Source organism: Macaca fascicularis, chromosome 2 (genome assembly GCF_037993035.2).
Source record: "Macaca fascicularis isolate 582-1 chromosome 2, T2T-MFA8v1.1".
NCBI lineage: Eukaryota > Metazoa > Chordata > Mammalia > Primates > Cercopithecidae > Macaca > Macaca fascicularis.
The window spans coordinates 116,214,677-116,227,959 of record NC_088376.1 but is presented as its reverse complement, the minus strand read 5'-3'; the positions used below and the strand labels follow the sequence as shown (position 1 = coordinate 116,227,959).

Genomic DNA, 13,283 nt, shown 5'->3' with positions numbered 1-13,283 from the left:
GGGCCGTGGAAAATGGTTTTTTGTTGGGCATCAGGACTGCCCTGTTACTGCCATAAAACTGTTTAGGTTCCCACAGCATGGAGATCTTTTATATTAAACAGCTTTCATAAACCCTGAATGAGTTCCAGATTCTGAGACTCCGGAACTTCAGTCCCCCCTCCTTTTCTTTTAGTGGTTACTTTTTTTTTTTTTTTTTCCTTTGTTGAGGTATAATTTACATAAAGTAAAATGCTGTTCTCTTAAGAGTACAGTTTGATAAGTTTTGACAAATATGTCCAAAAAGTCCCATGTAACTACCAAACAGATTCAGATATAGAATATCTCCATTTCCCTAGAAAGTTCTTTTGGGACCCTTTCTAGTCAACCACCCCACTCCACCTCAGATCATGGATCAGTATTTATTTTAAAAAGAATTTCATATCAATGAAATGCAGCATGCGTGCTCTTGCATTTGGCGTATTTCCTTCAATACAAAGTTTTTGAGATTCTTGCCCCCGTGGTTTCACATAGATCAGTGATTTTTATTATCTTTTCTTGCTAAGTATTCCTTTGTGTGGATGGCCCACGTTTTGTTTATTCTTTCTTCTGTTGATGGTCAGTTTTGGCTATTATGAATCAAACTACTACAGATGTTTTTGTGTAAGTGTTTTTGTGAACATGTGTGTTCATTTCTGTTGGATGTATACCTAGGGGTGCTATTGCTGGGTCATAGGTTAGGTGTATGTTTATTTTATTAGGTGCTTGATTATGGCCCTCTTAAAAGGGGGGAATCAATCCCATTTGTAAGCCTCCTGTTCTCTGGTTAGAAGATTTTTCCAAAGCTTGTTAGCTATAGAACTGCATTACTTTGTTTTAGAAGAAAATACCATTACGGGCACTAGTTCTCACTTTGGATTTGTGTAATTTTCTGCTGCTCCTGGGCCCTGGGCATTTGTTAAAGGTCTTTTGTTTAGGACCTGCTCAACTGAGATTCCCTTAACATACAGGGTCACTAGTGACTTTGAGTTCAAACCACCAGGCCTATTCATGCTGATGGAAAAAGTGAACAGACTTGTTTGCTAGCCACATAAGCTTTTAGTTGTCTAGCAAGAGATCTGTACATTTATTCATAATTTTTTTTTTTTTTTTTTTTTGAGATAGAGTCTTGTTCTGTCACCCAGGCTGAAGTGCAGTGGCACTATCATGGCTCACTGCAGCTCTGACCTCCCCAGACTCAAGTGATCCTCCCATCTCAACCTCCCGAGTAGCTGGGACTACAGGCATGCCCACCACACGCAGCTAACTTTTGTATTTTTGGTAGAGACGGCGTTTCATCATGTTGCCCAGGCTAGTCTCGAATCTCTGGGCTCTAGCAGTCTGCCAGCCTTGGCCTCCCAAAGTGCTAGGATTACAGGCATGAGCCACCGTGCCCAGCTTGTCCTTTTGTTTTTTGCGGATTATTTAGTCAATGCCGTAGAATGCTGGGAATCCTTCTAGATAATTAAGACCCTGAGCTCGAGCATGCAGTCTGTCCATTGCTGATACCAGCAGACCTCATAGTCTGGTTCTGGTTCTCTGGGTACTCAGCAGCGCTGAGGTTACATGTGGGCCTTCTGATTGGGCTCTGGAGTCTCAGTGAGTTGTTTCCTTGTAGGTCCTGTTTTGCTGCGTTCCTACTGTTTCTATGTTCTCCTGCTTGCCATCAATGGAGTGACAGAATGTTTCACATTTGCTGCTATGAGCAAAGAGGAGGTCGACAGGTGGGTAACCTAGCAGGTACACCTTTAATCATGGCCTTCAGCCAAAATGAAGTAACTTGTCAAGCTTTTTGCTTTTCATTCTGAACATGCATTTACAGATGGTTGTTATAGAGGCAACACTTAGTCCACCAGTGTGGTGCTTCCCTGGGATCTCTGTGGCACCAGCATGGTTCAGCAAGTGGCCCCACCGTAGGGCTGGGAGACAGCAACTACTCTTTGCCTCCCCATTGTGGAGGGAGAAACATTGGCTCTGAAAGGTTACATTAGTCCAGGTTTGCAGAGTCAGGTACCAGACAAGCTAGATTCCCATTCCTCCACCTAGTTGCTCACCCCAGAAGAGTGGTCCTCCAGTAAGTTACTGAGGAGCTTCTTCAAGATGCACATTCCTACCCCTGAGAACCTGAATGGTGGGTCTTCGAGAATCTCAGGGATTCTGTGACGCTTCTGAGAAAAGCCCAAATACACACATACATCTTGCCATAATTTTTTTCTCAACTGTTGACTCCAGATCAGGATTCCTGTCCTGGAATCCCTACCACGGTGTTGTTTTTACCGTGACAGCTGGTCTGGGCCAGCAGTTTCCAAAGCCCTAGAATCTGTAACCTTGCCTCTGTAACCTTGAGTGCTGGTGAGGGCCCTCAGAGGCCTGGCCGTGAGGTGGGATAGGGAAGGAGTATCTCAAATGGGGACCCTTCCCCCTCCTCTGTGTGTGTCCTTTCCTGGGCTGGCTCATGTAAAAGCTTGGGGACTTTGTTTGCTACACAGTGACTGAGAACTAGAGTCCAGACCAGCAGGTCTCAGTCCAGATTGATGAGATTCTTCTAGGAATTTCTGGTCCACTCCCAGCCCAGCTGAATTAGAATCTTAGAAGGCTTGAGCCAGGGAATCTGTTTATTACACAGCTCTAGGCAGTTCTGATTCTAGGGCTTTGGAAACTGCTGGCCCAGACCAACTGTCACGGTAAAAACAACACGGAGCAATGTGACCCAGGACGCACTTAGGTGTGTGTGACTGAGGCATGAGTTCACAAGGCAGGAAGTACCCCAGTTACGCACAGGACACACTGATGCTTTCTACTCTGTCTTCTATTTTGTTTTTCAAAAATGCCATGCCATTACCCTCTAAATTGATTTCCCAGCCTAGTAGTAGGTCACAACCCATAGTTTTAAAATAGTGGTCTAGATGTGGTTTTCACCTCAGATAGTTAAATTTATAGCTGTAGAGTAGAACTGCTTTGAGTCTATCCTTTTCTTTCCCCATGGATGAAAAAATCTATTTCAATTTAGCTTTGAAAATACAATGTTTTTATTTGAAAGCTGCTTCTAACATTGAATAACTTAAAACTATAATTGGAAACACGCGAAATGAGGCACTATTAGAGTGGAAAGAGCGGGACTAGGAGTGTATCTCCTTGAGGGGAATTTTGTTACGGTAACTTCAGTGTTAGTGTTGAAGGGGTGAATCAAAATCAAACCCATTTAAAATGTTTTTATAAATTGCAACCAAATTGTGAGGGAATATGGACAGTGGCTGGTTGCTTTCTTTTCTCTTATATTGTATTGAACCAAAGGAAACAAGTTTTTAAGTTAGTTGTAATGGAATTTCGATAGTATATAAACATCTGGAAAATTATTTTCATGGTATTAGTCAACATAGAGAAAAAACAGAGCCCAGAGCACCTTCTAGTGCAGTTCCCATGTGGGGTAACTGACCTCCCTAAGAATAAAATGTGACATTAAGTGCAGTTTTGAGACACGTATAAAACACAATAGCTCCAGTTCTTTCTGGGCCCCTGGCTCCAGCACCTGGGCCTGGTCTGAGCACATGGAGCACCTGGGCTCATCACAGACGTCAGCATTTTTTTTTTTTAATCCTTGTGAGTTTTAACAGACATAAAACTCTAGCAAGGATTTTTATAGTAGAATTGGATAGCTTAGTTAACTGTTACAATCAGTTACAAAGACTTTACATTGGACATTTCAGATTCTGAATAGAAAAAAAGCAGGCATTTTACTTAACCAACTTAAGGTTAACCAGTGTTTTTCTGAATAAAAATAGAGCATTTGGGCCGGGCACAGTGACTCACGCCTGTAATCCCAGCACTTTGGGAGGCTGGGGTGGGTGGATCACCTGAGATCAGGAGTTCGAGACCAGCCTGGCCAACATGGTGAAACCCCATCTCTACTAAAAATACAAAAATTAGCCGGGTGTAGTGGCGCACACCTGTAATCCCAGCTACTCGGGAGCCTGAAGCACAAGAATCACTTGAACCTGGGAAGCGGAGGTTGCAGTGAGTGGAGATCACGCCATTGTACTCCAGCCTAGGCCACAGAGAGATTCTGTCTCAAAAAAAAAAATAGAGCATTTGGTTGTATATGAAATATTAAAACATCCTTTGAATTGCAGGTTACTTTTTTTTTTTTTTTGAGACAGAGTCTTGCTGTGTGGCCCAGGCTGGTGTGCAGTGGTGTGATCTCGGCTTACTGCAACCTCCGCCTCCCAGGTTCAAGTGATTCTCCTGACTCAGCCTCCCGAGTAGCTGGGATTACAGTTGCGCAAACCATGCCCAGCTAATTTTCTTTTTGTTTTTAGTAGAGACAGGGTTTCACCATGTTGGCCAGCCTGGTCTCGAACTGACCTCAGGTGATCTGCCCGTCTCGGCCTCCCAAAGTGCTGGGATTATAAGCGTGAGCCAACGTGCCTGGCCTGGTTGTTTTTTTTAATAATCTTATAATATATATGGAATCTGACTAATGGATTTTTCATTATACCTTATAGAATAATTTTTGTTGTTTTGTTAAGGCTGTCTAATTTTCTTTCATTAGAAAACAATGCCTCTCTAACAGGCATTGTTTTAAGCTCTAGGAATACAGCAATGAATAAGACAGATGGGATTTCTGCTCTCCTGGAGCTGATGGTGGGGAGGCAGATAGCAAACAAGTAAATTAATAAGAAAATGTGATGTGCTGAGAATGAAAAACGGGTATATAGTGAGTGGTAGGGGCCCTTTAGATCGGGTATGCTGGGCAGGCCCGTATAGCACAGCAGCATTTAGGATGACCAAGAAGGTGGTCTAAGATGGGGGCAGAGCCTTCTAGGCAAAGAGAGATCAGTTGTGTAAAGGCCCAAGATTGACAGCTTTTTTTTTTTTTTTTTTTTTTTTTTGAGACGGAGTCTGACTCTGTCGCCCAGGCTGGAGTGCAGTGGCCGGATCTCAGCTCACTGCAAGCTCCGCCTCCCAGGTTCACGCCATTCTCCTGCCTCAGCCTCCCGAGTAGCTGGGACTACAGGCGCCCGCCACCTCACCTGGCTAGTTTTTTGTATTTTTTTTTTTAGTAGAGACGGGGTTTCACCGTGTTAGCCAGGATGGTCTCAATCTCCTGACCTCGTGATCTGCCCATCTCGGCCTCCCAAAGTGCTGGGATTACAGGTTTGAGCCACCGCGCCCGGCTGATTGACAGCTCTTTTGTCTGATTTGTTGGCCTTTGAGCTTTGAGTGCCAAAGTGGACTCCATAACTGTCAAATGAAGGATGGGTATGATCTTCTCACTTTGGCACATAAGACATCAGTGCCATCCTTTTCATGGCTGTGAAGGCTCCATTATATGGCTGTGCCTTGATGTATTCAACCAGCACCTGCTGGGAGCTGCTTCAGGTGGTGCTAGAGTTGATATCCTCGACCATCCATCCTTTTTTTTTTTTACTTTTTTTGAGACAGGGTCTCACTCTGTCACCCAGGCTGAAGTGCAGTGGTACAATCATAGCTTACTACAGCCTGACCTCTTAGGCTTAATCGATCCTTGCACCTCAGCCTCCTGAGTAGCTGAGACTACAGGTGTGTACTACCATGCCCAGCTAATTTTTGTATTTTTTGTAGAGATGGAGTCTCTGGGCGCCATGTTGCCCAGGCTGATCTCCAACTCCTGGGCTCAAGCGATCTGCCTGCCTTAGCCTCCCAAATGCTGGGATTACAGGCATGAGCCACTGTGCCCAGCCAGTCCATCTTTTAATAAGCTTGATTTTAAGTCCAGTATTTTCTTGGGACCATGGAGAAATAAGCATTCATAAATAATTTACTGTTTATGTTAACCAAACCTTACAGGACAGTCATATTGTCACTGATTAATAATTTTGCTTTGATTTTAAAAATTGATGGCCGGGCGCGGTGGCTCAAGCCTGTAATCCCAGCACTTTGGGAGGCCGAGACGGGCGGATCACGAGGTCAGGAGATCGAGACCATCCTGGCTAACACAATGAAACCCCGTCTCTACTAAAAATACAAAAAAATTAGCTGGGCGAGGTGGCGGGCGCCTGTAGTCCCAGCTACTCGGGAGGCTGAGGCAGGAGAATGGCGTAAACCTGGGAGGCGGAGCTTGCAGTGAGCCGAGATAGCGCCATTGCACTCCAGCCTGGGCGACAGAGCGAGACTCCGTCTCAAAAAAAAAAAAAAAAAAATTTGATTTTTTTTTTTTTTAAGATGGAGTCTCGCTCTGTCTCCAGGCTGGAGTACAGTGGCGTGATCTCGGCTCACTGCAACCCCCGCATCACGGGTTCAAGCGATTCTCCTGCCTCTGCCTCCTGAGTAGCTGGGACTACAGGTGCGTACCACCACGCCCAGCTAATTTTTGTATTTTTCGTAGAGACAGCGTTTCACCATGTTGGCCAGGCTGGTCTCGATCTCTTGACCTCGCGATCTACCCGCCTCGGCCTCCCAAAGTGCTGGGATTACAGGCATGAGCCACTGCGTCCAGCCAAAAAAGTATATTTTAATGCGTTTTTAAAATTTTTCTCATTTTTTCCTGAAGTGGATTATGCCTTTAAGGCTATAGATTTGTGAATTCTGGAAAGTTCAGCAGCTGCAGAGCCGTCTTGTAGTGGCAGACAATGGACCCCATCATCAGCTCCTCTCAGATGGCCATGCCAAAGAGGCTGTGCTGTTGAATGCGTCTCTGCTTGAATTAGCGTGAATTAACTATTGGTTTTATTCATTATTGTTATTTTACTGGGAGTTGGGGAAGGACAGCTAAAAGTTTGTGAATCTATGACTTAAACTCCAAGGATTGATATAGTAGACTGTTCTGAGATAGTTTCTGAAAAACGGGTTACATATCTCTGCTGCTTTGTGGAAAAGAGGTCAAAGTACTGGTCTATGATGGGTCCCATTTGAGTGGCTTGTTCTGAAGTTGACCTTTCTGATTACTAATTAGTAGTGAAAAAACTTCCCCTGTGAGGTATAGGCTCTTGTACTTCATTAAAAGAGACTCTCTCTGGACTGAAAAGCAAATAAACTCCCTCTCTGGAACTCCGGATGAAAGCACATCTCTCCTGTTGGAGTATGGTTGTGTGTGTGTGTGTGTGTGTGTGTGTGTGTGTGTGTGTGTGTGTAGTATTTTTACCACCCACTTTGATAAAGCGTATCTCCACAGCACGCAGCACCTTGGCCTGAATCAGCCAAGGACCTATACCTGGGCATTCGGGGGATGCAGTGGCTTGCCTTCCGTTTTCTTTTTGGTAGAGACATGGTCTCACTATGTTGTCCAGGCTGATCTCAAACTCTTGGCCTCAAGCAATTCTCCTGCCTCAACCTCCCCATGTGCTGGGATTACAAGCATAGTTCTAGGGTACTGGCCAAGTTCTAGGGCCTCCTCCCACACCTGCAGAATCAGGAACTCTGGTGGTGAAGGCCAGCCATATGCATTTTTAAGTCATCATTATATTTTGAGACAGAGTGTTGCTCTGTTGCCCAGGCTGGAGTGCAGTGGCATGATCATAGCTCACCATAGCCTTGAACTCCTGGGCTCAAGCCTTCCTCCTCTCTCAGCCTCCCAAGTAGCTGGGACAACAGGTGTGTATCGCGGCTAGTTTTTAAAATTTTTTGTAGAGACAGGGTCTCATGATGTTGCCCAGGCTGATCTGAAACTCTTAGGCTCAAGCGATCCTCCCACTTCAGCCTCCCGAGTAGCTAGGACTGCAGGTGTGTGCCACCATCCCTGGGTAATTTTTACTGGTTTTTGTAGAGATGGGTCTACTAGCTATGTTGTCCAGGCTGATCTCGAACTCCTGGCCTCAAGCAATCCTCCCACCACCTCAGCCTCCCAAAGCACTGGGATTACGCTTTCTTTTTTTCTTTCTTTCTTTTTTTTTTTTTTTTTTTTTTTTTTTGAGACGGAGTCTTGCTCTGTTGCCCAGGCTGGAGTGCAGTGGCGCGATCTCGGCTCACTGCAAGCTCTGCCTCCCGGGTTCACGCCATTCTCCTGCCTCAGCCTCCTGAGTAGCTGGGACTACAGGCACCCACCACCACACCCAGCTAATTTTTTGTGTTTTTAGTAGAGACAGGGTTTCACCATGTTAGCCAGGATGGTCTCGATCTCCTGACCTCGTGATCCGCCTGCCTCGACCTCCCCAAGTGCTGGGATTACAGGCGTGAGCCACCGCGCCCGGCCAGATTACGCTTTCTTACCACCCCTCATGTGCAGAACCTGGGTGGTGGCCTCTGAGGTTTTCTAGCCCAGCAGACATGGCTTGAGGATGTCAAAAGTTTGGTTCCCTCAACGGCTATATACTTAGAGTGCCTGCTTGGTGCTAGGCAGAAACCAGAGGCTGGGGGATTTTGTTCTTGGCTGTACAAGCCTTTTGGAGGACTATGGCAGCTATTTTGTGTTTGCTGAGAATCTGTTTTCTTTTTGGAGAACTGAAGATAACTAAGTGATGTGCCGCTTTGAAATCAGAGAAGTGCAAGAAGCGCCAGGATCAAAGCGCTCTAGAGATACAGGGAGTAGGAGTGAAGATATGCAAGAGTCTGAAAAACAGCAAAGGTGATCCAGGCTTTGGTTCAGTTCCCATTTCATTTTGGAGGTCAGTCATTTGCTTTGAATGGTGTCTACTGCTCAAGGTTACTGGGAGCTGCATCTCCCAAGGGCAGTGGTGTGAGGTACTGAAGCTTAGAAGTCAGAAGTCCGGCTGAGTGTTACCTCACTCGTGAGGCAGATTACTCAGCCTCTCTGTGCTGCTTCCCTTGTCTGTGAAATAAATCCAAGCTCTGCAGGGCAAGGCCCGTGTGTGTTCATTCACCATTGCGTCCCCAGCACTCCTCACAGGGCCTGTCACAGAGTTAGCATCCAATATCTAATTATTACCCTGGTCACATTCTTGTATCTCATGTTGAGGACTTGAGCTGAACAGGGTTTTTATGTTTTGATCACAAAGTGTCACTTAACTAACCAATTATTATCTTCAAAAAACATACATCTCTTGAGTTGTTTCTTACCCTTCTGTTCAGGGTAAGGGGACAGGGACATTCCCGTGGTCTCCATGTGGCATTCAATGTTATGAAAACCTGGATTCTGGGAACACAGGTTCTTTCTGTGAGGTGATGTTCATGGCCGCTGTTTTGGGAGCAGCCTTGTCCGGGGCGAGGTCCCCACTGCCCTGCTTTGCCTGTCTCCTCCCCAGGTACAATTTTGTGATGCTGGCCCTGTCCTCCTCATTCCTGGTGTTATCCTATCTCTTGACCCGTTGGTGTGGCAGCGTGGGCTTCATCTTGGCCAACTGCTTTAACATGGGCATTCGGATCACACAGAGCCTTTGCTTCATCCACCGCTACTACCGAAGGAGCCCCCACAGACCCCTGGCTGGCCTGCACCTGTCGCCGGTCCTGCTCGGGACATTTGCCCTCGGCGGTGGGGTTACTGCTGTTTCAGAGGTGAGACTCCCTGAGCCATCATGCCACATGCTCCTGCAGCTGCCCCGCTGTCCCTCCCTCTAGGCCTCCCCTTCCTGCCCTGCCTGAACCAACTGGACAAGGATTTGCCTCCTCCTGTCCCCTCCCCAGGCCTCTAGGGCAGCATCTTCTGATAGATGTGACAAGAGAATGTTGCCATTAGGGAGAGAATGGACCCGCAGTATGGCTGTTATACCTTTTATCTGACTTAGAAACTGGAACCACAGTGGCCTTCCCTGGCTGGTCCCAGAGGAAGGAGGTATAGACTAAGGAACGGGCACTGACAATTGTTTCTTTCCCAGGTGTTCCTCTGCTGTGAGCAGGGCTGGCCAGCCAGACTGGCACACATTGCTGTGGGGGCCTTCTGTCTGGGAGCAACTCTCGGGACAGCATTCCTCACGGAGACCAAGCTGATCCATTTCCTCAGGACTCAGTTAGGTGTGCCCAGACGCACTGACAAAATGACGTGACTTCAGGGAAGCCTGGACACCTGAGGCACCTGGACCAGCTATGGGCGGTTCTGTGGGTGGAACACATATTCTGTGTAAGAGCCCCCCGAGGGCTCTGCAGCGGAGTGACAGCAAGCCCGGAGGTGAGGCACCAGAGAGAGCATGAGACACCTGTGACCATTCGAAGTCTGAAATGCGGAGGAGGAGTTTCATTTTTAAGTGAAGACCAAAAAGCCCTTTAAAAATAATAGAGTTTTTTCATCATTTTATTTTCTCTTTTACTAATGTACTCATTCCTTTTGAGTGTGATTGGCCTTTGGAGCTACATGCTCCAACAAACTATGTCTTAATTGTTAACAATTATCTGGCCCAGAAAAAGAGATGGCAACGATTTTACCCTTCAGAGGAATTTTGAACGTCTTCTGTAAAAGAGAGAGCAAGACCTCTCTCTTTCATTCACCACATGAAAACAGAGCGTGGCCCTGAAGTTGTGGCTTTCTCTGTGTCAACACTGTGGTCTGAGTTTTTAGAGAAGGAAAAATGCTACTCAGTGAGAAATCCAAGAAATGAAACCAGAAAGGTTTTCAGATCACATTTCCCAGAGTGAGTCAGGGAGAATCTTGCCTGTCATGATCACACTGTTCCCCGCCGCCCCGGGTCAGCACATACTTGACCCAGAGTGGGCTCTCAAAATTTGTTAACTGAAGGGTGGGTGAAAGCTGGCTGGAGACTCCTGGCCTGGCCACCTGCAAGAGGCAGACTTTGAAGAAAACTGTGATCCAGTTGAACCATTTTGTCTCTGAAGGGAATACTGCTTTGCAGCTTTCTGTAACTTCTCACATGGGAATTGCACTGGTGACAGATAAGATTTAACAGATGTATTTTTTTATCTTCAGAATAAGACAGGGCAAACTCTATATGGCAAGTATTACTGAGTCAGGCCCCTCCTGCTGACCCATTATTTCCAGCACTGATCAATATAACCAAATTCCAGCCCCAGGACAAGAGTGGCAGGCATGGGGGCCTGATGCTGCAGGCTACAGTGTGAGCCCAGGCATTCTGAACCTTGCAACCTGCACCCTGCAGGTGAGACCATGAGCAGTGTTCTGGAGTGTAAAGTGTTTTTTCTTTTTTCATTAATGTATTAATTCCTTTTGGATATTAACTCCCCTCAGACCTACATGCACAAACTATAACTTGGATGTTAATAATCCTCTCACTCAGTGCCCCAAACCTTCTGTGTGTACCCCCAGAGAGAGGGCCAGTAAGGGCAACTGCTATCATGCATTAAAATGCATGTATTTAAATCTGCTTGCCCAGAGCCAGTACCCAGGGGCTAAGGATCAAGACCTGTCAGTACACCAAGACTGGGGCCCAGTCACCCTGGCAGGTTTTTATCTACTCAGAGGGAGAACGCTTTGCACTAAGCGGGAGAAAGGCAGCTAAATGCAAGGTGTCCTGAGCAATTAGAGGACCTCCAAAGCATGGCCTCAGTCATGCCTTCATAGGGCAAGGTCAGGCCAGCTCAGAAAAATGGATGGTCCCATGGGGTCAGGTGGAGCACACACAGAAGGCAGTCCTCCTTTGCTCCCATGTCCGTTCTCTGTCCTGGCATCCACAGAAAGGGGCCTTCAGTCCTCATGAGCTGCTTCTCTGCAGCTGCTGATCACCCTCCCAGAACCCTGCCCCTATCCCATGCCCACATGACCCCAGACTCAAGCATGATCCTCATTCTACCTGTCTTGGAATCACCTGGATTGCAAGTCAGAACGTGGCTTCCCCGGACCCGCTCCAGGCCTTCAGGGTCTCTGTCTCCCAGTAGGAGGGCTCTGAGATTGGCTTTTCTGGCAAGCCCACATGGCTTTGATGCCACCAAGGTTGGCATGCCCCATTGTCTTCCTTCACAACAGGCCCAGGGCCAGTCATGCTCATGCCTGTTCTCTGCTCCAGGAACAGAGCTGCTGTTCCACCAGCAGCCTTGTGACTCCGTGGCCTCTGGGAGCAGGACTCCCCAGGCTTATACTCTCTCAGCTCGAGAGAGGGTCTATGTCTGAAGGCAGTCCTCACTGTCATCCCTCCCCTGCTGTTGGCCTAATGATGCTGTCAGGGCCAGCTCCTCTTGAAAGACAGCCAGCTGCGAAGGCAGCCCAGGGCTTCTTCCCATGTCCTGCTTCTCTGTGTCTAGGGAGAGTCGTGCCTGTGGCTGCGAGTTTTCCCAGGACTAGCACCTGCCGCCGGGGCTGTCAGCACTTTGGCAGCAGGTCCTCTGCGGTTCTCTGCCTCTGGCACCTCCCTAAAGCTCAGCTGAACCTGACCAGGCCTCTGGCATTTCCCCTGCTGGACCCCCTAGAGCCACACCTGTTGCCTCAGGGAGCTTGCATATATGTGGGCCAGCCTGCCTGACTTTACCCAAGCAGATTTGGGGAGAGAAATCATACTTTGGCTTTAAATACCACTTAAAATATCGTGAGGCTACTCCTCCATGGAAACAAGTCTCTGAGGCACAACCTTTATGAAAGGAAGGAGTCTTCGTTAGTGAGAAGAACAGTATCTCTGACTTCCTGTGCTCCTCTGGCCACCTGTAAGTGTGGGTCACTTCAGATTTGGCTTGGGGTCTCTCAGTGGGGAGCTGCTGCTGCGCTGTTTAATGCTTACCTGACGGCAACTTCTGGCTCTGGAGCCGCTCCTCTGCCCTGCTCCCAGCCGCTTCCCAACCTGATTCAAGCGGGGCCCCTCCTTCCTCCCGTCTTTATTCTTTTCTTTTCAGAGGCAAGGTCTCACTCTCTCCTCGCACCCAGGCTGGAGTGCAGTGGTGTCATCATAACTAATTGCAGCCTCAAACTCCTGTGCTCAAGCAATCCTTCCACCTCAGCGTCCTGAGTAGCTGGGATCACACGTGTGTGCTACCTCACCCAGCTAATTTCTAATTTTTTTTGGTAGAGACTGGATCTCACTGTTGCCTTGAACTCCTGGGCTCAAGTGATCCTCCTGCCTCAGCTTCCCAAAGTGCTGGGATTCCAGACCAGCCACATTTTTTTTTAAATCATGCATTCCTGTTGCTAGTTTCACATCAGTCCCCTGGTTTAAAAAGAAATAAAATATTTTCTTTACACTTTTGTCAAGACCTTTCTTCTTTCATACCCCTTCTCCCTCCAAAAGGGACAAAAATTCTTTAATTTCATAAGGAGGGTGGGTAAGTAACTTGAGGATGTGAACCTTTGATGCTTCTCAACTGGAACGTTTCTACCTCCATTGATGTTGTAGCTGGGACTGGGGTTCTTGACTTTGAAAGAGGGGTGGTGTCCTGGCCTGTGCCACAGAGCCTCCTCTGTCTGGGACAGAAAGGCCTGGCGTCTCCTTTATCTTCTCCCCGTC

The 13,283-nt window shown here is 47.2% G+C and overlaps 1 protein-coding gene across 3 annotated transcripts in view; it reads left to right on the top strand.

Moving 5' to 3' along the window:
* RFT1 (RFT1 glycolipid translocator homolog) overlaps positions 1–13,020 on the top strand; it is a 47,211-nt gene extending 34,191 nt beyond the window's left edge. For 2 of the 3 annotated variants that reach the window (XM_005547390.5, XM_005547389.5), the window contains 3 exons: positions 1,634–1,739; positions 9,192–9,441; positions 9,762–13,020. In XM_005547390.5, the coding sequence (XP_005547447.3) occupies positions 1,634–1,739; positions 9,192–9,441; positions 9,762–9,929 (524 nt within the window). In that variant the 3' untranslated portion in view covers positions 9,930–13,020. Of the gene's footprint in view, positions 1–1,633; positions 1,740–6,216; positions 7,054–9,191; positions 9,442–9,761 lie in introns of those variants that run through there. The other variant, XM_074032474.1, reaches the window with a different exon arrangement.
* Positions 13,021–13,283: the final 263 nt, after the last annotated feature.